Below are 25,643 nucleotides of genomic sequence, written 5' to 3'. Positions count from 1 at the left end.
GGGGGGGGGGGGGGGGGGGAGGGGAGAGAGAAACGAGCACCGTAAAATTGCCACTGTAAAGCGGGACGGATAGACTACAGAATAGATCACCAGATACGGACAGATACAGAAGCACCCATACCACACAGGTACAGCAAGAGTTTCACCTAGTACTACATCATCTCGACAGCGTAGCCGGTAACGTATGTAGAGCGGAAACCGCCCAAGTGCTCCTCTATGTCGCATACAGGGCTAAAAGCTTTACTACCAGAGCCATACACCCACGCCATCAGATTCTTTGCGCATGGATACGCGCAGTACCAGATGTAAATAACCTCGTGCACGTCAGAGAAGCGACTACAGTTCGACAAAACCTTGTAGCTTCCGTATTCCGCAGAGACATCACGCCTCACGTGCGAATTCGCCGACTAGTTGGACGCAGCCAGGAGCCGGACGACGCGTCAACCGCATCGGACCGCACAAATCGCGACTTCCGATTCCACAGCAGCAGGCTAGCAGCCGTGCAACGGTCTTTGTACTACAGGACTCGTCAGGTAGATTAGTAATCTTTCGCTCGATCTACTGAATCTCTTCTCAGTATCTATATCCGGACTCCCTTGCAATCGCGAGATAATGTGTCGAGCCGTGCTTCCCAACTGAGTTGTTGCCTCCGGCGACGTCGTAACGTCGGACGGTATGGGTGTGGGTAGGTACCTGATCTCTTTGCTGCTTGCTCGACCCGGTTGAGACGGCGCGCGGTGTTTCTCATGTTGTAGAAGGTTGTACCGTGTATCGTCAGCAGTGAGCACTGAGAAGGAGGATGTGTTTGGCAGAGGGAGTACTGTGTACGCAGTCGAGATTAGGTAGACTAACGTCATAGGGAGACCGTGAGGTATATATCCTGAAGCCTAGTTAAATCTGCAGGTACCACTCGAGGGGACGCGCATTCCCGGAGAGAGTCTGCACTGCAGTGATACCGGTGGCAGGAGTGATGAAGCATTGTCCCCATCGAGCGAACCGGGATTCCGGACATCATTCTTCAATGTGCTACCGGAGAACGGCACAACCGCTGCTGATAGCCGGGAAATCTGAAACTTTTGTGCAACGACGCGATGCCACTGGCCGTTGACCAGACTCTAATACAAGCATCGGTGCGACGGGACGACAGGACTCGACGAACGGCACAGACTACAAAGGTTGAGTCCTGCATGTGTTTCCCGGAGCTATAAATATCGGCGATTCTGCTGGTAGCCGTAGCCATACACGGCGGTCGTTATGGGTGAACTGCCAGTGTGCTCAAAGATGGAGGAGACGGGTGTGATCCGTGAGGTTTCACGGAGAAGACGAGGCCAGCAGGTTCTCGGTGAGGACGAGAGAGGGGCAGTGTGGTTGCGGGTTATCTGATTTTGGTTGATAACAGGTGTGTTTCTATATGCGCAGTGAGCCCAATAGGCAAGTCAGCGTCTCCTATGCTTGCGCCAGGTCCTCCGACCAAGTCTAGACCTGGCCGTTATCATCTGAAGACTGATGCACATCAGCCCGTCTGTTTTGCATTGCACACCGTCTGCCACTGAAAATGCGGACGGTGATGTTGTCCAATGAGTCTTCACCACGTTAAGGGGCGTTCAAGCAACAGCTTTGCCATGCAGATGGGTGGATACGGCCAACTCGTGGCACCATAGGCTGTAGAAAAACTTATGCTGAGAGTAGAGGTTGAACGGGTCGCGGGATCTTTCGCATAGGCGTCACAATCGCCCAATAAAGGAGGAAATGTGAAGAGAGAGCGGGCCAGGGTCCCTGTATGCGGTAGGACTCCGGATGTCTGGCTTGAATCTGGGGGTTCTATAGCACTGAATCTGGTTCTGCATGAGCACTCGATGAGGCCGAAAGGGCGCGACGTGCAATAGGCGCAGTGAGTGGATGTGGCCAAGGGAAGAAGAAGGGTTACGGAGGGAGGCCAGCCTCTGGAAGGTATCTGTATGTCGGCACAATCCCGTATTGTGATGCTCCTAGAAAGAAATACTTAGGAAGCAGGTGCGAAGCAGGGTTCCTTCTCAGCGGGCGGGGGCGATGCCCACTATCAGGCTCCGTTGCTTCTTCCAGGGGAGCCAAAGCTGCGGCAATGAAACGGGACATGATGGAATGTGAGCCATGTTGGAGTCCAACCGACATTGAAGTTGGGGCAGTGATGGTCTATGTCCCGTGCAGGAGACTCGTCTGGCAGAAGGCTGGCCGGTGCACTTGGGCCCCGAGCTCGTGTGACACGGGAGGAGACTGATGGCAGCGGGCCAGGCCATGACAGCTGTAGATAAGCGTCGTCAGCGCTCGAGGGCGATGCTATGCGGTGCTACACGGCATAAGTATCAACGCTTCAAATTCCAGCTCATTATGGATGAGGTTCTCTTCGTAAGGGCGAGCCGAGCAATCACCTGGCATACACAGTAGAGCAACAGGTGCTGTGTAGGACGGCATACCGAGCTCATGCTCGTCTCCGAATCGGGCCATGTCGATGCACGTTCAGTGTGTAACGGGATTGCCGTTCAGCAAAAGATGGTGGACTGGAAAGGCCGTCGACAGGGCTGAGGCTGAGAAATTGATTGGATATGCGAGACATGGCGGGAACGAAAGTGAGCATCCGCGCAGATCGTGGCACGGATCTGGAGCTGACCTCTACGCTGCGTCAAGTCAAGTCATCAGCCTGTGAGGGATGGAGAGTGAAGGATGATTACATACCAGAGATTGGGATGCATGAGGATGTGTAGGTGTTCATAGTATGGTGAAGTCGGGTTCGTTTGCTGCTGTATCTGGAGGTACACACTGGCAGATGGGTGATGGCGACGGGCTGGTGGAGCTCGAGAGCAATTCCAAGGTTCGAAACAAAACCGGGTCACGTGAGAGGGGTAATGAGTAAAAGCGGGTGCTGACATGGAGATTGGCGGACTTTTGACGACAACTGATTGGGTGCTGCAGACGAACCATCACTCGCGCCGACGCGAGCTGCAGCTTGACGTCTTCTTTTACGGATGGGCACTTGGCCGGCAGCAAAAATTGATCAATTGTGCGTTTGACCAGCTTGGGATTGCTGCTGGCGAGGTGTCGAGGGCAGTCGCCTTTCAGGGCAAGCGTTCCATACATATGCCTTGTGCAGCTATGCGAACAGGTTGCCCAGGATGGGAGAGGGCCGAAGCTGTTGGGACGGTGGGTTTGCTACTCGTTCTCGTTCGTGAGAAGCCAGGTAGCCAGGTCTCACAGGGAAAACGTTCACGGAGGGGGGCCATGCAAGGGATTGGGGAACGTGCGTTCATTGATTCCATTTTCTACACATGGCGGCAACGGGGAGGGGGATCGGGCCTGGCATGAACGCAGCTGGTCAGGTGCTTCCCTCTGGCGCTAAGCCGTCCTGGGACATGCTGTACACAGAAGGGTATCGCTCTTAAAATTGGACAGTCGTCTCTGTCTCCTCTGTCATCATGGCTCCAGCCAGGCGGGAGCTCTGGCATGGTCCTACTGGTATTTAGAGCAGCGCCCGTCCCATTGCAAAGGGTGAAATTGGTGTTTGTGGTCAGTACCGAGTACTCCCGTACTGAAACTCTTCTCTGCTTGGTCAAGTCCCTCGTCCCTCCCAGCCCCCCTTTCTCTCCCGATGCTGCACGAGCTGCAAATGCAGGGCTAGGTTTGCTGCTTTGCTGCCGTGCCCCGCTTGCGCGCCAGGAACAGCACAGAGAATCGACAGGAAAAGGTGTAGACTAGTAGTGAATGAGAGTGAGAGAAAGAGGAAGAGAAAGAGGAAGAGAAAAGAGAAAAAGAGAAAATAGAGAACTCCGACTTCCGCTGCTGCCCTCGTGCACTCAGACAACCAATCTCCGCCCGCCGCGCTACTCTGTCCTCTCATTTCAGCGTCTCTTCCGCCCTCTTCCGCCCCTCCAGCCACCACCCCGTCCACTGTTCCCAGCGTTCCTCTCCGCCGACCCTACTCGAACTATGCCCATTATTGTCGCCTCATCTCAACGCCCTCTCCTGTGTTGACTCTCGAGCTTGCCCGGGCGCCTGCGAGGTGCCTGCTTGGCGTGCGAGGTGGACCGTGGGTGCTGCGTCGTCGGAAGCAGGTGACCAGTTGGGGCTTCACAGCTAATGAGCTAAATGACCTAGCGCGCTAAGACCCCAAAAAGCCCCGCTGCCCCCCCCCCAGCACAGACGAACCTTTTGCTCTGCTCCTCCTCCATCATCATCAGCCCGCCTGCCCACTACCACCAACCTGTCTTGCCTCTGCTGTCCCGCCTCCTCTCACCTGCTTCTCATTTTCTCTCTCTTCCCTCTCTCCTCGCACACCTACACCTCCAACCTGCAATACCGCTGCAGCCGTCCGTCGCCGCCAATTCACCGTTGTGCGTGCCCTGCGTGTCCTGAGACCAGCGCTGCGCCCGCCCGCCCCAAGCCACGGCCACTGCCTCCCGCCAGCCCACCGCCCTGCCTGTGCTCATCACTTGACCGACCCCAGTGACGACTTCGACGCACCCGCTCCTTCCACCTCACCTTCACGCCACAACAACAACAACAACATCCTCTACCTTACCACGTCGTGCACTCTCTTACACACCTACGCACCCCTCCACAACGTCATTTGCGCCAACCACGGATCCCTACAGGAGCTCCCGTCCTTCTGCCCATAGCCAACTCAACCGCAGCCCACCCTACGAACGATAGCCGCGACCCTCCAACCCATCCCACAATACACTGACGACAATGTCCCAGAGCCGGACGTCTGCCTTCTCGTCGCTGAGAATGGGCGGTGAGCTTCTCCCGCACGTGCTATCCCATCGTCATACTAACAAGTCGCAGAGGTTGTCCGCGAGAAAGTCCAGGATGGTCTGACCGGCGAGTACAAAGACTTGGCTTACACGCAATGCAAAATAGTGGGAAATGGCTCTTTCGGCGTCGTCTTCCAGACCAAGCTCTCCCCAAGCGGTGAGGACGCGGCGATTAAGCGTGTGCTGCAGGACAAGCGTTTCAAGGTGAGTCCCATCCGCCCTTGTGTACCACGGCGGTCGCGCGAGCACCTTGACTGACTTGCCTGCAGAACCGCGAACTGCAAATAATGCGCATCGTCCGACACCCCAATATCGTTGAGCTCAAGGCTTTCTTCTACAACAATGGCGAACGTGTGCGTGCAACCTACCCCCTTGCCTTCGAAATTGACCGCCACTAACCATCACCTTAGAAGGACGAGGTCTACCTCAATCTCGTCTTGGAATTTGTCCCGGAGACCGTCTACCGAGCCTCGCGCTACTTCAGCAAGATGAAGACCGTCATGCCCATCCTCGAAGTCAAGCTCTACATCTACCAGCTCTTCCGTTCGCTGGCCTACATTCACAGCCAGGGTATCTGCCACCGAGACATCAAGCCCCAAAACCTGCTGCTCGATCCTTCGACTGGCGTGTTGAAACTCTGCGATTTCGGCAGCGCTAAGATCCTCGTCGAGAACGAGCCGAACGTGTCCTACATCTGCTCGAGATACTATCGTGCTCCTGAGCTGATCTTTGGGGCTACCAACTACACTACGAAGATTGGTCAGTGAACCACGGCGGTGGCTTGGTGAACTCGCTAACATGACGTGTAGACGTTTGGTCCACCGGTTGCGTCATGGCTGAGCTCATGCTTGGCCAACCTCTCTTCCCTGGAGAGTCTGGCATCGACCAGCTCGTGGAGATCATCAAGGTCCTGGGCACTCCCACCCGTGATCAGATTCGCACCATGAATCCGAACTACATGGAGCACAAGTTCCCGCAGATCAAACCCCACCCGTTCAGCAAGGTTTGTCTACCTCCGCACATGACCGCACATTCCAGGCTAACCGCGCGCCAGGTTTTCCGCAAGGCTGATCCGGCAGCGATTGACCTGATCTCGAAGCTGTTGGAATACACGCCGACGCAGCGTCTTTCGGCGATTGATGCTATGGTGCAGCCATTCTTCGACGAGTTGAGGGACCCCAATACGCTGCTGCCGGACTCACGCCATCCGAACGCGCCTCCTCGTCCCCTCCCCAACCTGTTTGACTTCACTCACCACGGTACGCTAGGCCCCCTCCGCGCTCTCTTCGCAACGCTAACATCTCCCAGAACTCTCGATCGCGCCGCATCTCAACCAGCAGCTGGTGCCCCCTCATGTCCGTCCGGGCTTGGTCGCTCGCGGTCTGGATTTCGAGTCCCCGAACTTCAAGCCTTTGACCAGGGAGCAAATGATGGCCCGCTTGGACTAAGACGTCAAGCCGTCTGCGTCAAACGATACCCTATCATTCTACACGCGACATGCGCATCCGACCGTCTCCGTTTTAGCGATGATGAAAGCCTGCAGCCCGATCAATCGAGCATTTTGGAGTTCTGTTCGGAGTCGATTTCTGGATGCTTAACGCCCACATGTACAATGCCCCCTTCGAGCACCGTGCTTCGATACGAACGCCAACGTCCATGCCAAAACTCCTCGTCTGCTTCCTTTCAAACACGCCTACTTTTTCCATCGAAGTATCGTCCACTGGTTGGTGGACGGGTTTCATATTCTTTTTCTTTTCTTCAGCCAGCAGATGACACAGTTGAGGTATGAGACACGATAAAAGTCACGGTCGTATGGCACATAAATTCCCAAGGCTGGCTCCTCTGATGGGGCGTGTGTGCACTGAAAATGCGGTTCCCTAGCATGTGGATTTTCTCTTGATTTTCCTTGTTGCGCGCATCATGGCCACGCTTCCGCTGAGAGCTATGATCGTCGTCCAACACGGAAGAGTGGTATTCTTGGCTGGATTGCCCTTGCAATGGAATTGCAATGGGTCGGGTCGGGTTACTGTTGGGGCGACTTCGTAGGGTACCTGGCCTACCATGCGGAAGGGTATTCACTGGCGCAGGCTTTGTATCCATCTCTTCGGTTCAGGGACGCTTCTAGGACAAGTAGACTCTTTCTTCTTCACTTCTGCCATGTTCTGTTCAGATGTTCTGGCGGCTTTAGTTCTGGGAACTGCCGGGCGTCTGACTGGGGGTCATTTCGAGGTTCTCTCCAATCAAAGTACTCAACAAGCATGGGAGTGTTTCGTCAGTGTGCTTGCGCCTCTCGAAAGCCGTAACCATATCGTGCTCTGAAAGTTCATAGACGGGCGTGCTGGCTGGTGCTCGAATATGTTTGTTTCTGATGCTATTGCACCACACACCAAATGGCGGTATATGGTGATTATGCTAGATTCACCCTTTCTAGTCCTGTGAATAGAGGCGGATGTCTACCGACGGAGTGTAGGTGCAACAATTCTTCTCGACGCCTACACGATAGATCTGGAGTTGCGGTGAGCCTTAATTGCGCCCTACGTCATTGACCTTATGAAGGTGAGTCAACAGCGGAATGCAATTGCAACTCCACGAAGTTCAATCCTGGAGTGACAAGTGTCGGAGGGAAATATCGGAGTGAACGTGCTCGTTCACGTGACCGCTGCAAGGGACGCGAGTGCCAAGATCCGGCGGCAGAGCTTGGGCTTGATCTCGAACAACAACAATCTCCAGCATCATTGCACGTTGCAAAGTTCCTTCCTTCAATCAGCTCGTATACTTACTGTGATCCCGCCGGAAGCTGTCCCAAGCTCACCTGGTAGTGATTGCGGCCAGGATGGGCTACGGCAATCGCAAGCGACGCTATTCCGGTAGGTTTGATATCTTCGCGCGCTCCCATGGAAATTGCTGACGGCTTGATGAAGGCGACAACGACACGGATGACCGCCGCTTTCGTCGCCGCTTCGAAGACCGTCGCGTTGAGGAGACGCCTCTCACCAGGCTCCGCCGCCAACTCCTTCACATTGGATCCGGAAGGGATGCGTACGAGGATGCGGTTGATCTTGCGCTCGGCCTCGACGAGAACTTCGACGATACCTACCTGCAAAATGAGTTCTTCAATATCATGATCCAGCTGTAGGTATCATGCATACCTTTTTTTGGGGTTTATGCCGACTGACTGTTGCAGGATTCTCGAACAGCCTTTCAGGATACCATACTTGGCGCTGGTGGTCATTTACACTAACAGTGTGAACACCGACATTGCCACGGATGCGCTGAAGCGAATCGCAACCCGTACACAAGATGCCTTGAGCAAGGGAAATTGGGCCGAGTTCAAACTCCTACTTCGCTTCCTTGCCTGCGTCCAGTCCGAATTCGAGGGCGACGGCGTGTTTAGCTTCCTAGAACAGCTGTTCGATACCGTCGTGGACCTGCAGAGCTCAAACGAGAATGATGTTGTCGGCATTGAATTGGTCAAAGTCATCCTCCTCACCATTCCGTATGCGATTTTCTCCAGTGGCGCTTCGTTCCACGAGCATGCCCAGAAGCTATTGGATAAGACCGGTATTGTGGCGGGAAACATGCTTCCCATGGAAGGCCTGATTCATACATATGCTCCTAATGGTGGTGACAACATCCCGATGGCCTACCATAGTGTCATCGGATTGTTGCAATCCCAGCTTATCAAGGAGTCCGCTGCTGGTTGGCCATTGTCCTTTTTTCGGCCCTTCATCCCCTTCCCGGAAGAACATGTAAAAGTCGCCCACTTGAAGCACCCGTTTCCTGCCTTCGCCATTCCTTCTCCCGTCAACCCAGGCCTCAAGCCGCTGTTCCCCGAAGCCTACTTCTCTCTGTACACCGGGCAAGATATCGAAAGCGTGCCGAAGCTTGATGACATCGCCGCTTCTCTCATTCGGGATTCTATTGTCGACACCATTGACCAGCTCGACTTCAACCGGGAAGCTGTAGCCAAATTTCTGATCGACCTCGACCAGTTCTGGGTCAAGGACAAGTTCGCCCACCGTGGAACTAGCTTCGAGAAGTTCAAGGAGCGGATAAAAGCAGGTGAGGAGCTCTGGAAACCAGAGGACATCATTGTGGAGGCGATCTTTTCCCAGCTGTTGAAGTTACCCAACCCGGAACACAAGCTGGTCTACTATCACTCCCTCATTACGGAGTGTTGCAAGATTGCGCCATCGGCGATTGCTCCCTCACTAGGCAGGGCCATTCGGACAATCTACAAGAATCTTGATATCATGGATCTGGAGTTGGCATATCGCTTCTTGGACTGGTTCGCTCACCACGTCAGCAATTTCGATTTCAGATGGCGATGGCAGGAGTGGTATGTGACATGCATTCTGGTCTCTATGGGAAGCTGACCCGTGCCAGGGCTGATGATCTCTCCCTGACGGAGCTCCATCCTCAAAAGGCATTCATTATTGCGGCACTTGACCGGGAGATCCGCCTTTCGTTTGCGAAGCGCATCCGGTCCACGATCCCGGAGAATATGCATTCGCTGATCCCGGAACGCTTGGACGAAGACAAAAGCCCGGACTTCAAGTATGACAATGAAGGTATGTTGGGTCTGAACCTGCAAGATTAGGCGCATTTAACCATTTCTCTTAGCCACTCCTTATGCTGCCGAGGGCCAAGCACTCCTGGCCCTCCTCAAGAAGAAGGGCTCAAATGAAGATTTCAAGCAAACCCTTGATAAGATCCGAGAGCTCGCTGCAGAGCAAGGAATTGCCGATGTCCTGGTACCCTCCGCCGATGCCTTTATGACAGCCATCTGCCGCGCTGGCGCCAAGTCGCTCTCTCATGTTCTTTCGTGCATTGAACGTGGGAAAGAGCAGCTGCTATCCATTGCGAACAACTCCGAGACCGCTCGGCGACAGATTGTGGCGAGCGTGGTCGAGTACTGGAAGGACCAACCTGGCGTCGCAGTCAGAATCATCGATATCCTTCTCAACTACACCATCTTGGCACCCATGACGGTCGTCCAGTGGGCGCTCGGCGACTACCTTGGAGCAGGGGAAGCGTTGGCCAAAGCATGGGTGTTCGAGATGGTGTTGAACACGATGGCCAAGGTCACGAAGCGCAATCGCCAGATTGCCTTGGCACGACTTCAGAAGGACCTGCCCGAGGACCAAATTGAGCTAGTGGAGGCCACGTTGGCCAAGGACCGCGACAAGGCCCGGGAACTGTTCAGATATATCGAGGACACACTCCGCGGCGTTGCCGAGGGCGGCGACACGCTGCTGGAGAAGGAGGCCAGCGGCGCGATTTCCACCAGAGAGGGCGAACTCATCAGAGCTTGGGCAAGGCGATGGCACACCGTTTTCGTCCGCAAAGCGCAGGTCGAGGAATCCGTGGTTGGGGAGGAGGCTGTGGAGGCTAGGGTGAGGATTCTCGAGGCTGAGCCCAAGTCGCCGCACCCTATGCCTAAGGTGGAGCAAATGGACGAGGACGCCAAACCCGGGGAGGAGACGAATGGCGCTGATGTGACCCTTTGATGGGGTGATGAGGAGTGAGATATGGATTTATGATTTCGGTGAACGGGAAGCGGAGAGTGGAGGATTTTCCAAGCTGCTCACATTCGCAGCATTGCAACGTTGCACTGACCGGTGCTCGTATTCTCTAGAGTTCTGGCTCCACTTCAGTCTTCAGGAGGCGACTGCTACGTCGTCGGCTATACTGGGGAGTACAATCTCGGTTTACTTGTATCGTATAGTATCTAGCTGTAAGACAGCCCTTTTCTAGTGCTATATGCACTGGAGTCGTTATGGCGCTTAACCGTCTCGGGATCTCGGATATCTGCACGATGATGCGAGTTGTGAGGAGCTCAGACCACCCTCAATCATGTGCAGGAAACATCCCAGCACCAAGCTGATCCATGCAGCCGGGTACTTTGCCATGTCCGAATCCAACCTTCTCCAACATTCTCTACCCCAACGCTGTCTGCCTTGTACTGAACTAACTCCTCCCCCATGTCATAATGTTGCATATCGGCTGCCGTCTTTGCATATCCAACAACGCTTGTACATGATACCTCGTGTGACGCGACTCGACGCGAGAAACATCAGGTTCCCCGGTCCGCCGTAGATACCCATCCGATTCCACAGTACCTGTTTTTCCCAGCCGGAGCTGGCAGCCCGGCAGATACATAGCATAGACAGACGATGATTTTGCAGGGCTATGATAGCGCTGCTGGCACAGCGATGGCGACCCTTTTGACAGCGGCAACCTCAACGGCGCCCCCAACGATATCTTCCTCTGCGAGGACGAACACCGCACCTCCGCCCGCTACCTCCACGCCTTCGATACCGGGATACTCGCCCGAAAACTGGAGTAGTTTGATTGGCATCGTGACGGCGATTGTGGGGAATGTGCTAATTAGTTTTGCGTTGAATCTTCAGCGGTATGCGCATATTCGGATTGGGAGGGAGTGGAAGCGAAGGAAGGAGGAGGAGACGAGGAGGAGGAAGGAGATGGATAAGAAGAAGAGGAGTGGGAGGGGAAGAGGACGTGGGGAGGCATTTGAGGATGGGGATGGGGAAGGACAGGAAGGGAATGGGTGTTATGATAACAGGAAATTCCACCGTCCGCGGTATACAGACGTTGCTGTCGCGGAGGAGGAAGAGCAGAATGAGCGGGACGGAGAGGTCGATGGGGACGTCGAAGTCGACATCGACGCTACAGAAGACGACCCGTTACTCCCCGCCTCCCACCACGCCCGCTTTCGAAACAGAAGAACCGCGGAATCAAACAACACCTCCTCCTCCTTATCCTCCTCATCCACTGTCGCAGCCACACAAGAAGCGTACAAGCAGAAATCCTACCTCAAGTCCCCCTGGTGGTGGGCCGGCATCATTCTCATGACGACCGGCGAAGCGGGGAACTTCCTCGCATACGGGTTCGCTCCCGCCTCCATTGTCTCTCCCCTCGGCGTCGTGGCGCTGATATCGAACTGCATCATTGCGCCCATTATGCTGAAGGAGGTCTTCCGCAAGCGCGATGGCTTGGGGGTACTTGTCGCTGTTGGGGGAGCAGTCACGGTGGTTGCGTCGGCCAGCAGCGACAATCCGAAACTGGGGCCCGAGGATATCTGGGGGCTGATTACCACGTGGGAGTTTGAGACGTATCTTGGGGTTACGGTGGGAGTGATTGGGATGTTGATGGTGGCGAGCAATCGGTTCGGGGAGAAGAATATCTTGATCGATTTGGGCTTGGTGGGACTGTTTGGTATGCTCTGCTTGTCTTGGAATCTCCGAGTTTTGTGAGGACTGACAGTTGATACAGGAGGCTACACTGCCCTGTCAACTAAGGGCGTCGCATCCATGCTCTCCTACACCCTCTGGCACGCCCTCACCTTCCCTGTGACCTACCTCCTCGTCGCCATCCTCATTTTCACGGCAATCATGCAAATCAAATATGTCAACCGGGCGCTACAACGGTTCGACGCCACGCAAGTCATTCCCGTGCAATTCGTCCTCTTCACTCTCTCCGTCATCCTGGGCTCGGCAATCCTCTACCGCGACTTTGAGCGCACGTCTGGGAAACAGGCAGGCAAGTTTGTAGGCGGCTGCGCAATGACGTTCTTGGGTGTGTGGCTGATTACGAGTGGGAGGCATCAGCGGAGGGAAACCGATGAGGAAGAAGCGATTCATCTGCACGACGGGGAGAGGTACCGGGACGAAGTGGACCATGAGGTCGAGAATGAAGCGGAACATGGTGGTAGGAGAGACTCCTCTCCCGTGCGCCTCACTTGTTCGCCCCTTTTCGGGGAAGACCGCCAGAAGGAGCACGATGCACATGCCGCCTCCGAGCAGCCGCGATTTGGATCACCACCAACGCTCGCACGGCGCTCGAGGACCGATCCTACACTGCCGCTCGCAGATGCCATGCTATCCAACCCCTGGACCGAAGAAGCCGACTCTGCGGCTGCCCCAGCAACGACGACACATCCACCTCACCCGCCGGTGCTGCGGTTTGCCTCCAGCCCGGTGTTTCCCGTCACCGCGTCACCAGCTGCGTTGCCCGCAGAGCATCATCCCGCTCCGGAGTCACAGCATCCTCCCCTAAGACCAGGGACTCCTACCCGTGCACCCTCGGAACACCCCGCTGCAGCCCCAACTACACCCGGCCTTTCGGAACGCAATCAATCGCTCGTTCAACGGCTGGCGACGGCGACGCTGGGTCTGGGGACGCCTGGCAGCTCCAGCCCCGGTGCGGCTGCAGCGACAGGAGGAGCAGGGACAAGGAAGAGTATCTACGCAATGGCTTCGCCGCACGGGCATGGGCAGTTGCTGGCGAGTCCGCTGAGCTCGACGTTGAGCGCCGTGGTGGCGGATCTGAAGAGGGGCGGTGGGGTGGGGAGTTTTAGGGGGAGGGCGCTGTTTCAGTCGCAGGAGCAGGAGCAGGAGCAGGGTGCGGGTGTAGTGGAGGGGGAGGGTGAAGAGAGTGGGGATGGAGGTAGGAGGGGGGATGAAGGAGGGGCGGAGGGAGAAGAGGTAGGTGGGAATGGACATGCAGATGGAGATGGAGGTGGAGGTGGAGATGGAGGGCCCGTGACGAGGAGCAGGAGTTTGAGCGAGACGCTGACGGATTTCTGGAGGGGGAGGGGGAGGGGGAGGAGTGGGACCGGGGGTAGTAGGGATGGGAGTGGGAGTCGGAGTAGGGGAGATGGTGGTGGAGAGGAAAGTGCCGAGTCGCGAGAGGATGGGAGGTAGTAGATTCTAGAACAGGAAGAGGAAGAGGAAGAGGGTGAGGATGAGGATGTTTGCGACGTATAGACTTTTGGATTGTTGGATTGGATAGCATAGCATGGTGTAGGTAATGCTAATACCAGTTTACGGCATTCCTCGGCGGTTAGTAAGCATTGTGAACTGCGTGTGCGCGAGAGGTGCGAGATCTGCTCTGCTTCGTCCTTTCGTGAAGCGGTGAAGACAGAAGAGGAGGTAGTTGATCGAGGAAGACAGACGCCATGAAAGAAACGAAAAAAGAAAAGGAATACATGAATGGGAACAAGTACCTTACGTATAAGGCGTACACACGATTGACTGCTTGGGCAGTCATGGAATGCACACCCTATGTTTTCAATCTCAAAACAAGGCACTAGGTTGTTACTATCTGTACTGTGTATGAAGGCGTAATAGATACTCGCTTCACTATCCCCGATAATAATAAGTCGACATTTCTCTCACGGCCTATTCCGCCCAGGCTCAAGAGCACGAGTCGGTCTGTTTGGCCTCGTGAGTTTGAGCTGTATAATCAGAAACGTTTTATTAGTAGGGGTCCTTGGGGATGTTCGCTTTGCCAGGTGCTTATAAGTACTATGTATCCGCGTGATGCAGTTAGTTTCTTGCACACAGCTACGCGTTTATCATTCCAACAGACCGAAAAACTCTGGTAATAAAATCCACTTCGAAGAAAGAACCCTACCTTTTCACAATCAACGGCTTTCCGTCAACCACCAGGACAACTTCCCTCCACATCGCCGCGCTCCAGCTCTTATTATTCTACAGTTCACGACGTCTGCTTCCTTTCTCCGCAGAGTACAATTGTCGCGAGTTTTGCGAGCATCGCTGCTGCTGCTGCGGTAGGAACCCTTGGAGAAGGGAGGGAGGAGAAGGAATTATTATGTCTGGGGCAGTGATGGAATGGTGGTGCATTGCATCTCGACTGCCCTGGGAAGAGAGAGGCCTAGTGGACTGTAGTATAATAGAAGAGCAGGTGAACTTCAGACGCTACTACTCATTGACCGATTCGGGGAATGGTTGGGCAGAGTGCAAATACGGAAGAGAGAAGGGGGTGGGGGGAGCGTGTAGTTGACGAAGGATTCTGATGCGAAATCTCTCACGATTCGAACCTTGGGATGAAGTTGGAGAGTTGTTTGTTGTTGTTGTTGATGATGCCGACGGAATGGTTAAACCTGCGAAGGAGTGCCGGTGGAAAAAAGATTTGAACTGTTGGGAAAGATGATGGAGAGGAAAAAGGACGTTTCTCGAAGGCGCCTGAGGATGGGTCTGATGGATGATGGATGGATTCTGAGAGGAATCTCCGGTACGGATAATTATAAAAGGGCAATTGCTTCGACAGACTGTTTATTTTCGTATCCACAGAAGCCCACCTCATTATTCCAACTCCAGTATCGCTTTCCTCGCATCCCCCAGATGGCGTACTGTGTTAGATGAAGTCGCTACCATATATAGCAGAACTCTGGTAAGCCGGGTCGGTGAGACATTTCAGCTTTAATTTCCCAGCCGGTGGAGTTCGTTCGTGTTGCTGAGGGGAATTTCGACGTTGTATTTGCTCACCTTGTTCACCGGAACGTCGTATTTCCTAAGGGTTATAAGTATTTGTATTGCGCTACGGTATAGCTTACTCTCGTAAAACGAGGCTTATTAACCCGTTGGTCCTGTAGGCCTGCGAGGAGCTGGGGAATGGTTACTCAATATACGTTGTCGCCTGATTTAGGACTACACTAGGACGAATGCGTACCTCTGATCCGGGGACCTTTTGATGATGAGGCTCTTTGGCGATGGGGGATGCGGCTGATGATGGGCGGGTTGTTTGGTTGTTGGCCTAGGATTTAATTAAATAAGAGATGGGTCGGTGGTCGGTAGAGGGGCGCGGCTTTGCTTGGCGGGGGACCGTGAATGTTTATCCTTGGCTTTTCAACGTGCACGAAGTACGTTTCTTCCACACTAACAGCTAGATTTCCAGTGAGAGACCTTTCAGAATTCCAGCAGCGTTAAGAAAGAGCAGGCTTAGAACACCAGCTTTCTTACTATTATCCTAACTCATGTTTCATGGTGCGTGTGCGGTTCCGTGTCACCCAAGTTGTGCAGTCGAGGTAGCACAGATGGTAACGAGAGGGCAAGTCAATCTACCACCTGCCGACCTGGCCCTTACCACGGTTACGAGAATGTCAATATCAGACTACCCCATCGTGTTACCCCACAGCCAAATACGAAATACGCAGGACCGACATGCCCCGTTCACCTTTTGATCCGGCTTCGTCGAGGCAGAATTGCCATGATGACGGACGAATACAAATACCCCCTCAACCTCCACCTCTGAAGCCCTCTTCTTCTTCACCAGCAGCACGTAAACTCCCATCACCAGCAGCACCATCCAATACTCATCCTCATCGACGCATTCACCGACCACCACCACCACCACCACCACCACCAAAATGAAGTTCACCACCGCCGCCCTCGCCCTCGTGCTGGCGCCCCTCGCCCTCGCCCAGGAACCCACCGTCGCGCCCCTCGTCGCCCGCGACGGCACCCTCGAGAAACGCGCCGTCAGCGCGACCGTCGTCGTCGACGGCCTGCGCTACCGCACCTGCCCCAAGACCAGCTGCTCCGCCCCGGGCCAATTCGCAAAGGGCACGCGCATCAGCCTGTCGTGCTACACGCGGACCAACACCGAGACGATTGAGGGCGACAAGTAAGTTTTTTTTTCTTGCTTCTTTTCGTTTCTTCTCAGTCATTTCTTCCCATGTCAATTTATGGATCTTGGGAGGAGATGACAGTGCTGACGAGTGGGAAATAGGGGTTGGGCGAAGATTGCCAGCGGTAGGGGCGCTGGCGATTGGGTTGCGCTGGCCAATGGGAAATATGTTTCTTGGTCGAGTAAGTTGCCCTGGCCTAACTGCCGGTCGTATATCGATGGCTGGTCATGTATGGTGTGCAGCGGTTAATCGATCTCTTCAGGCCCTCTCCCTCACTGCTGAGGAGTTTATTGTTGACCAGTGGAGGAGTGGTAAAGGCGGTGCATTCAGTCATTCATGAATGGATGGATGGATGGACTTTGCCGACTCCCTGATGATAGCGAGAAACGTGCGGTGTTCAACGGTTGTACTTGATTCCCTAACCTTTCTACAACCGTGACTTACCTATCCGTCGACGCACCCCTCTTTGTTGCCAGTCTGCTGGAATTCGTCTTGCTCAAGGCTTCTGCTTCCAGAGAAGGCTAATGGAAGAAAGGGTATGGCAACAGATGGGCAATTCATGGTCGTTGGCCCCCGGGTTGACTTTTTCGTTAGCAATATACCAATCAGTATTGTCTTTACATGCGTCCGGCCGTCAGCAAAACCATATCCCTTTCTTCTCCGCAACACGTCTTTGATCTTGCCAATTATTGCTTCCACTCGCTCAGCTCTACTCTTTTTTTCCGTCCTCGAATCTCCTTCTGCCCTAATCCTCCTTAATTCTATCTTCTCTTGTTGACGCGGTACTCTGGACGCAATAACACTTATGAGCAACGTAATGTGCGGCATAGTCCTGTTAGAAAGGCGGTAGATTGGTCGTCTAGTATTAAAGGATAATAACAGCAATACGTCAAACAAAACTAAAGGCAAGAAAAGAGAGAGAGGAAAGAAAAAAGAAAAAAAGAAAAAAAGGGGTAAAAAGGGCCTAGGATGCATTCCCTGCCATGTAGTCAAAGACAAGACTTACCGATTATCAGATGTGTGCTTAGGGGAGCAATAGAAAAAGCGAAGAAGAGGGAGAGGTAAATAAGAAAGAGCAACGAAAAAAAATACTATGGACGCATTCAATACATAAACACCCATCCTGTACGTCTACAGTGTCCCTACCTACAAGCCCTCATAGCTAGCAACAAGCACGACGTCTAGACTTCACTAGGCGATTAGTCCCTGTTTGAAGGCGTGTGGAGCTCAGGTCCACAGTGCTACTGATGATCGATGCAACTCTCACAGGCGAGGAGCAGAAAAGCCCAAAGGCACTCATACACTTCTTGACTTCCAGGGCTGGATGGCTTGGAACAGCATGGGAGGGAGAAAAAGAGTGGCTGTTTGAACAGGTCAATGGATCTCCCCACTTGAAACCCGTTGGATCAACGGATGCGTGGTTTCTATATAGAGGGAACAGTAGAGTAGGTGCGCACGCAAGCTGGAGGTAGTCGGCGACCTTGAAGCGTGTCAAGAGGCGATGCTCGTGAGACGAGGCCCACTGGGGATCACTTGGATTGGACAATCCCAGTCGTGCCGGAGTTGCAGCAACAAACACATCTTCACTCCATAAACGTTTCGTGCAAAGCGAAGCGGGCGCTGCTCATGCGGAGGAAAATGTGACAGCTGGGGTGCATCCTCGGGTGACGAAAGATGAAGGTCCCTTTGAAACCAGAAGGCGGACTCTGACACTGCACACAAGACACAAAACGCCGTGCCAGTCACTCTCAACCCCGACACGCATGTGCATGTCAGGACAAGGCGATGCAAACGGGACAAGTCAGTCACTGATGGCTGTGTCCATGTTCGGGTGCTCTCGCGGTAGAATGGACTAGAGGTTTTGGCTGAAGAGCTGAGCGATGTGCGCCACAAGTGATATGCATCTCCACCACAATGCAGGGATCGAAGCGCTCATTAAGACGCTCTGTCTATGATTGTCTGATCGTCGTGAGGCGCACTGTAAGTCGATTGCCTCGATCTGGTCTCCGATGGGACTCGGACGGGAGGCCCAGGACGGAGGTTGGTTTAAACTTTGCAGAGGACGGGTAGCAGGCCACCAACGGTGACCCCGAGGCCATGGTTCTCCCTCGCACAACCTCTGCGCTGGAACGGAGATGGAGCGGGTGCGGGCGGTTCTGGCATCTTTGTGCAGAGCAGTCGGGAAGAGGGAACCTTGGAAGAGAGGCACAGTCGATGAGGGAACAAAGGGAAGGTGCGAGGGGGCGCTTTGTGGGACGTGCGTGCCGTCTCCCCACCGAAAAAAGTGGTGTCGTGAAATCCAGATTTGTCGACGGTGGACAAATGGCATCTGGCAATCTCCGGGATGCTAGCGGGAGGCCAATCTAACCACATATTGGAAGGTAGAAAAGTGGTACCTAATAGAATACTGGTGCCCGAGGGCTGGTGGTTGTGGAACGAGAGATGATGTTTGCCATGGCTGTTGTCTCCCAGATGAAGTCAGTTGGTGGCCGAGTCGTGCGCGCCCGAGTGTGAAGATGTACCAAGATAGAGGTTTCAGCAGCGAGAAAAAGGTAAAAATAGGCTCGAGGGTCGAACTTGGACTCGAACTCTGGTCAGGGAACAATTGGATCGACGTCAAGACAGAGAGGCCCGTGTTCTGGTGGTTAGCTGGCTCCCATGGAAATTTGGCACGGCGGAGGAAAATCATCAGGCTAACCGAGCGAATCAAGTGGGTGAGCGGGGAGAGGGGAACTGCGGTCCTCATCCGCTGGCCCAAGTCTCTCGATGTCAGGGAGCGTTGAGCGGTCCGTGCCACAGCAGGCGCAGGCGGACACAGACCATGACCCTCCCTCCCAGGTGCCCCATCAATCCCATCAATCGGTCCCTGCACGATGTGTGCTCGAATGCACGAGCACCGCAGCTAGCTTGTTGGCCTGTGCGGTCTGTGCCAGTCTTTGCCCGTACCCCACCGGTTACCCACCCGAACCACCACCATAATGACGACGTCGCTTTTTGCTGATCCATGGGAGAAACTTGTTGGCGGAGACGTAGGTAGGGAGAGGGTGAATTCATGTTCAACGTCCAGGTGGGAATGGTGCATTTGCTGATGAAAAGGACTTGATGAGCAAAGGTGCAGGTACCAATAAGGCTTGTTGGGGAATGGGCGAGGAAAGGGGAGCCGACGCGGGTTCGGCTTCGGGAGGGTCGCAACTGGCCCAACATGAACCGACGGGTCCGAGATGGGATGGTCCAGATGGTCCGACGAGGCCCACGGCCATTCTCATTGGCCAACTCGTCCAATGGCCAATCAAGGCTCTGGACCCTTTCTTCTCCGTCTCCATCAACCAGCGTCCATGACCAGAGCCGGTGGGTGAATATTAGGCTTCTTGTGCGGTGCCAACGGAGACTACCGACGAGCGGTGATGAACGGCGAAGAATTGGTAATGATAATGGTCGATGGATTGTGTGGATTTCTTCGGCGTCGTGAATGGTGGATGAGAGGAAGAAGTGTGAGTGTGTGATGAAGCTGCACTGCTGCAGAGGGCCGCTCGCTCGCGCGGCTGCACGGTGCAGAGCCGGCCCTGTCCCATGCCGGTTGCTGTGCTGCTTCCCCCGAGCCGTTGCAACTTGCAACTTGCAACTTGCAATTCTGGCCCCGTTGGCAAACTGGGTCGAGTGTGGCGTGTGTCGACTATCGGCTCCTGGAGCATGTGCCAGGCGGCCCTGCGGTACAAGGTGGATCCGTCGACGTCTTTTCGATGTGTTACTCTGGAGATGTGTCGGAAAGGGCAAAAAGAGGGGTGAGGGAGAGACGAGTTTATGACTGTTCCAATATCCCGTGTTGACTTGTGGAGGGACATGAGATGGAAAGAAGTCGACAAAGGAACGACGCAACAAGGGCGGTTGCGACCTTCCGTCGTGTGTGTGCAACCTTGGCTTATCTGATGATCGTAACGACCCTCCTCTTTCCTTTTCTTACCTTCTTCCTCTTCCAACAACGCACACACTCCTACAACAAAATCCGTCCGATGTCCCCTTCAGTCGTCCCTCGTCGCTCGACTCGATGATTTGTTGCCATTTGCGGTCCCTTTGGCCCTGTACCCTGCCGGCGCACAGAAGCCCGCAGCACAGTCTCTTGGCATCCGATGCCCGCGGCTGTCTTGGGTGGAGTGTGTCTGCGTCTGCGTCTGTGCCTCTGTTTTGCAGCCTTCTCCGCACCTGTGCTTCATCAGACGGCCCATGTCCCTCGCCCATGCCCATGCCCCCGGCGCGCGCGTGCTGCCAATGAGAGGAGAAAAAAAAGCCACAGCAGAAAAAAGCCACGGGTCGAGCTTCCAACAACAAGGTGGCCTCTGGCCTCGTGAAACTCGTCTTTTTCCCACCCGGACGCCATGTTGGCTCGCCGTGGAAAACCAACACGCCAGCAATCCCAATAATCCCCCACCCAAGCCTCATGTCAAACCGCCGTCCAGGTAGCTGGCGTCCTTGTGTGCCCGCCGCTGATGCGCCAGACGAACCCGGAACCCAACGACGGCCGACGAGTCGCTCACTTGTGCGTGATCGCCCCTTCCCCAGGGCTAGACCCCATGGCGGCCATGGGGCCATGGCAGTGCTTGTGCTGCTTGCCGGCCATGCCCGCTGAGGCAAGTCCTGGGACGGACAACTCATCCCGACTTCCCCCAGAAGAGCTGCCCATGCCCTTTGCGGTATAGCCCCATCACCACCACCTGCACCGGCTTGCCCGGCAGGGAGAGCTATGGCTATCCAGTTGGCCTGTTCCCCCCAATAGTCCCTCACTCGCACCCTATCATCTTTTTTCCCTCGACTGCTAAAATCCTCGTCCTCTCTGTTGTTGCTGTCTGCCAACTCCCTCACCACCTTCGCCTCGCCCGTCGCTTTCGCTTGACATCCTTCCCCTCATCCCCTTAATACTCCGACTACCGCCCAGGAACGCTGCTTGCTGTGCATTCCGCTTCCGCTTGCCCTGCCCTGTCCCGGCCAATATCGCGACCAAATATCGCCGTCTCCCAACGCTGGTACATCCGACCCTGCCAATCTCTACTGTACCACCGCACACCTCCCTCCCTCTGCCTCGACATTTCTCACGTTCCGTCTCTCTGCCTTCTCGCTGCTTCGCATGCCACTTTTCTCGAGTTGCGTCGAATAGAGCACCAATCGCTCTCCCTGTTCATCAATTGCCTTGGCTCTTGCCAGAGTTCGCTCTGATCTTCCAGACCCAAAACTCCGGACATCTCCGCTTCGCCAGGCCGTCTTCTTCCCGACTTCACTGACTAAGCTGCATCCCCAGTGTTTTGGAAGCGTCACCCCTCAACACTCAACACCCCCGCTTTCAACCCTCTCTGATCGCCATACCTCTCCAGTTGCCCTCTGCACTCGGTCGTGTGTGCTCGAGGCCAAGTTCCTCTTTGGTTGAGCATTCGGTGAGTGTTTCCTTCTGCACTACGGATTCGTGCCATGTGGCCCATCATATCGCTCTCAAGACCGGCGAGTACTGATGTTTCGTCCAGTTTCGTGCACTTTCTTTGCCGCACCTGCCCTTTCTCTTAAAGCGCAGCGCTTTTCCCTCACTTTCAACCCATCGTTCGCTTCTTGGTTGTTTGCCGAGAGCCTGTCATCTACCACCTTTCCTTAGGGAGCCTCACGACAAGCCCTAACCGGATCGAATCTGGTCATCTTTACCGCTTCCATGCACCAGAAGCAATAACAACCATCTAACCGCATTTACCAAGGCCGTCTGTTGCTTTCTCGTTGGTCTCTCCCGACCCAAAACGTACAATCGGTCCCCAATGTTACAAGGTATCCGAGCGTCGACCTTGACGGTGCCTTCCTTTGGACACAGTCTGTCACTCACAGGCGTCCAAAAGATGGAGAGCTATGGTGACGTTGATCCCTGGAGTTGGGCCACGTCCCAACCAGGCAGCCTGGCACAAGGCTATGGTCCCATCTTCGACCAGTCCTTGTACAGCTCGACGACACCCGGCGCACACCACCTCCCGCACAGCCTGCCACCTCGCCATCACTCCATTCCGGGCTCCCATGTAGCCACTTCCTCCCCCGTCTCGCATGCGCAGACGCCCACTCCACCCCCAGCGAGGCAGCATTCGCAAGTCTCTGGGAGTCTGATCAAGGCTCAACCCGCCTTCAAACCGACATGGCACGGCTTCCTGGACACGACCAGAGATGCCATGACCATCGTCGAGGCCGCATTGCAGGGCCGCCTCAATCACATCAGCCGGCGGCCGCACGACAAGGAAAGAGCCGAGATGCTCACTTCAGGCACCGTGCTGGTCTACGAGGAAAACGCCTCTGGCATCAAACGATGGACAGACGCCGTACACTGGTCACCCAGTCGGGTCATGAACAACTGCCTCATCTACCGTCAGCTCACACGGGCCCTGCGTCCCGATGAGAAGAAGTCGGCTTTGAATCCCTCCTGTGGAAACAAGCGGAAGCGGAAAGAGAGTGCAACTCCTGCCATCAACAGCAACGGCGAAATCGTACATGTGGCCGAAGACGAGTACGAGCATGCGACCATGGAAGTTGCCGCCGAGGAGAACTCCTTGGATCCGCTCGACAAGGTGTATGCCAACTTCGCCCAAAGACTGACTCCGGAGCAACAACGCCGCTTCTGCGGCTCGCTCATTGACAGCTACGAGTTCAAGGAGGGCGGGTTGATGAAGAAGACCATCTCGGTCAAGTACCAGGGGACCCACCACCACGTCATCTCGTACTACACGTTGGAGGATGTTGTCGAAGGGAAGCTGAAGCGTCCTTGCGAGGATCCGAACCTGGCCGACATTCAGCCCCGCCCAGAGTTGCTGGATGGCTGGAAAGTCAGCCTCGAGGATGAAGAGAGCCGCGATAGCCCCGTATACGGCGGCTATCCTCAGACTCAGCCAGCGAGTTTTGCTCAGCCTTCCGCTCCCGCTCATCGTCTTGCCGTTGAGACCCAAACACAGACGCATTCGCCCGTCAATATGGCCGCCCCTTCAGAGTACTGGGCGGCAAGTCATGTCCAGCAATACACGCCATCTCAGCAGACCCCTCGAAATTACGCCTCGACCTCGACCCTCACATCGCCGTATGCACAACAGGTAACTCAAGACTATCCTGTCCAGCAGAACCCCATGCGGCCAGTCCCGTCCGACTATCCGCTGCAGCAACCGCCCGTCGCCCAATATCAGGCGCCAGCACCGGCCGTCCGCCAGTATCCTCAACCTCCCTCCAACCAGACCTATCCCCAGCAACCCTCGTCGTTGGCGTATCCTGCTCCCCAAGGACCACCCACCCAGCACTACTCCACCCAACCCAGTCAAGGCCCCAGCCCTACGTCTCACTACCAATCCCCGCCACCAGCGACACAGCAATTCACGTCCGTAATCTCCACACCGACATATGCCGACCCGCACACCCCTTCATCCTATTCAGCACCTGGGCCCATGCCGTTGGCTCAGCCGTCGCAATACACGATGCCGCAAGCGCAAGCCTACGACATGCCTGTTCAAGTCCAGCCTCACGCTTCATCGCAGCCGGCTCACAGCTCGTTTCAGCAGCACGACTCGCACGGGAGGGGATCAGTCAGTGTCAATCCACAGCCCTATAGCCAGGCCCAAACACAGCCTTCATACAGTCAGCCCGCCCAGCCTCAAGACTTTTACACCCCCGACCAAAAGCTCATTGCACAATCGAAGCCCCATCCCGGAGGGTATCACTATTAGTCCGTCCTTCTGTGTTATCTCAATATAATATAAAGGGCAAGCACCATCGAGTAGACAAATCCATCACTTTCCTTTCGACTTCGGCATACATGATTCTAGTAATACGCATACCACCGTGACGAGCAACGGCCCAGATCGGAGGTCACAATGATACCCTGAATACCAGCGGCACGGCCAAGGGTTGGAGTTTTGATTGTCCTCGTCGACAAGCGCGTCGCATGCGTTGGGAGAAGAGAGGGGCGTTTCGGAGTTGGAGTTGTTTTGGGCATGTTTCTGTATCGCCTTCGCTGGCAGATTTGTCGCATCGATGCGACTGGGGACAAGGAGAAAACTTTTGCAAGGGTTCCGTTCATTGCCTTTGGAGGCTCTCGTATCGACCAGTTCCTTTGTTATTTGGTACCTTTGGCCGGTCAAAGCTTGGTTGTAATGGAGGCATCCTAACTTTGTTGAGATGGGTGGACTTGGGTAGAGACTTTGGCTCGTCCAAAGGACAGCCTCGCGAGGAAAGAAAAAAAAAATTCACAATTCATAAAAGACTTGCACGTGATTATTGTCTCGTCTCTGAAAATGGCACGATTTTACGACTGTACTACTAATTATAAGTTTTTAGCCTATGTGCTTTTTTGATTTGCCCACTCAACCTGAAGCCCACTTCCGCCTTTGTCGACGGAGCTTGATATCCCGAGTTGCCTGGGTTGTACACAGTACTCGCAGAGGCACTTTTGCGGGTTTCTACCTAACAAGGGCAAAAAGGAGGGTTGCCGGTGCTCTCCAGCCTCCCCCTTGATTGTGGCCATCAATCTGTGTTGCTGCTGCCCATATACGAACATTCATCAGACCACTTGCCCGGCGCGGCAGGCACATGGGCGATACTGTCGTTGAGCCTTACGACTACTATCGGAGAAAGAGGACGAGGTGGGGAGGATGGGGTAAGGGATTCGTTTCTTGACGCACGTTATGCAGCCATTGTCACGGTCACGTTTCACGGTCACGGTGCTGGCAGGCTGGCATGCAGGTAGGCTGCATGAAGGGTAGGTAGGCTGCAGATGCGTGCATTTGCCTGCCTGTGTTGCTTGTGGAGTGAATTATTAATTCTTTTGTCTTATTTTGATTGGTCGGTGGGAAAGGAAGAGGGAAGGAGGAAGATGACTGGGAAAGATTCTTGGTTGTACATGGGCTTTGATTGAGGGAAGGAAGGGCAATCGATGCGGGAAGGGTTTCGTGTTTTCATAGCTTGTACAATCTATTGTACTTTGAAGTGTCTTTTCCGCCCGGTAATATAATAAAGCGTCTCCCTAGCACATTCATGTATACCATAGTAGTGACATATTTCTATACAAGTATTGAATCGGAAACGGTAAATTCCACTTTTCTTTTTCTTTTTTTTCTCTCCCCCCTCTCTCTCTCTCCAGTAATCCCTTTCGATTCTGCTCTATTGCGGAGATGCAGAAGGAGGGACCTAAAAGGTGACATTCGATAAAATAGACCTCGTCGACCGTACCCTATAGATAGGTGCCCTATGGATCTCCGCACTGCCGCCAACGTGGGAGTGACGGTATCACAGTACAGCTCCACTGCTCCCCGTCCACAGCTCCACAGCTCCACAGCATACATGCAGCGTTCCGCGCACAGACATAGATTCGCACCACAGAGATCAACGTGCGAGTACGGAGCACGCAC

At 54.6% G+C, this 25,643-nt stretch overlaps 6 protein-coding genes across 6 annotated transcripts; 5 read left to right on the top strand and 1 right to left on the bottom strand.

Moving 5' to 3' along the window:
- Positions 1-4,722: 4,722 nt before the first annotated feature.
- EI97DRAFT_384112 (glycogen synthase kinase-like protein-3 beta) lies at positions 4,723-6,235 on the top strand (the record flags this gene model as incomplete). Its single annotated transcript, XM_033795951.1, has 7 exons — positions 4,723-4,768; positions 4,819-4,991; positions 5,057-5,140; positions 5,198-5,546; positions 5,597-5,790; positions 5,842-6,046; positions 6,096-6,235. 7 exons carry the CDS (start codon positions 4,723-4,725, stop codon positions 6,233-6,235), a joined length of 1,191 nt encoding a protein of 396 aa, XP_033650723.1.
- Positions 6,236-7,509: 1,274 nt separating this feature from the next.
- On the top strand, positions 7,510-10,575 carry EI97DRAFT_436238 (uncharacterized protein). Its single transcript, XM_033799051.1, has 5 exons — positions 7,510-7,654; positions 7,709-7,919; positions 7,972-9,126; positions 9,174-9,358; positions 9,411-10,575. The coding sequence occupies exons 1-5, from the start codon at positions 7,621-7,623 to the stop codon at positions 10,295-10,297; spliced, it is 2,472 nt and encodes an 823-aa protein (XP_033650722.1). The 5' UTR covers positions 7,510-7,620; the 3' UTR covers positions 10,298-10,575.
- Positions 10,576-11,110: 535 nt separating this feature from the next.
- EI97DRAFT_360459 (DUF803-domain-containing protein) lies at positions 11,111-13,414 on the top strand (the record flags this gene model as incomplete). Its single annotated transcript, XM_033794947.1, has 5 exons — positions 11,111-11,309; positions 11,424-12,026; positions 12,084-12,980; positions 13,032-13,235; positions 13,299-13,414. Coding segments are annotated over 5 exons (2,019 nt in total), but the record flags the coding sequence as incomplete, so codon positions are not given.
- Positions 13,415-15,888: 2,474 nt separating this feature from the next.
- EI97DRAFT_162993 (uncharacterized protein) lies at positions 15,889-16,605 on the top strand. Its single transcript, XM_033793370.1, has 3 exons — positions 15,889-16,238; positions 16,344-16,423; positions 16,505-16,605. The coding sequence occupies exons 1-3, from the start codon at positions 15,982-15,984 to the stop codon at positions 16,522-16,524; spliced, it is 357 nt and encodes a 118-aa protein (XP_033650720.1). The 5' UTR covers positions 15,889-15,981; the 3' UTR covers positions 16,525-16,605.
- Positions 16,473-17,353, bottom strand: EI97DRAFT_163006 (uncharacterized protein). The gene has a single exon (XM_033793371.1). The coding sequence runs from the start codon at positions 17,215-17,217 to the stop codon at positions 16,687-16,689; it is 531 nt and encodes a 176-aa protein (XP_033650719.1). The 5' UTR covers positions 17,218-17,353; the 3' UTR covers positions 16,473-16,686.
- Positions 17,354-21,549: 4,196 nt separating this feature from the next.
- EI97DRAFT_162968 (uncharacterized protein) lies at positions 21,550-24,507 on the top strand. The gene is made up of 3 exons (XM_033793369.1): positions 21,550-21,665; positions 21,753-23,874; positions 23,937-24,507. Exons 2-3 carry the CDS (start codon positions 22,032-22,034, stop codon positions 24,080-24,082), a joined length of 1,989 nt encoding a protein of 662 aa, XP_033650718.1. The 5' UTR covers positions 21,550-21,665; positions 21,753-22,031; the 3' UTR covers positions 24,083-24,507.
- The last annotated feature ends 1,136 nt before the right edge of the window (positions 24,508-25,643 follow it).

Source organism: Westerdykella ornata (assembly GCF_010094085.1).
Source record: "Westerdykella ornata strain CBS 379.55 unplaced genomic scaffold EI97scaffold_29, whole genome shotgun sequence".
Lineage (NCBI taxonomy): Eukaryota > Fungi > Ascomycota > Dothideomycetes > Pleosporales > Sporormiaceae > Westerdykella > Westerdykella ornata.
The sequence above is the reverse complement of the archived record's forward strand: the minus strand, read 5'-3'. Positions and strand labels throughout refer to the sequence as shown.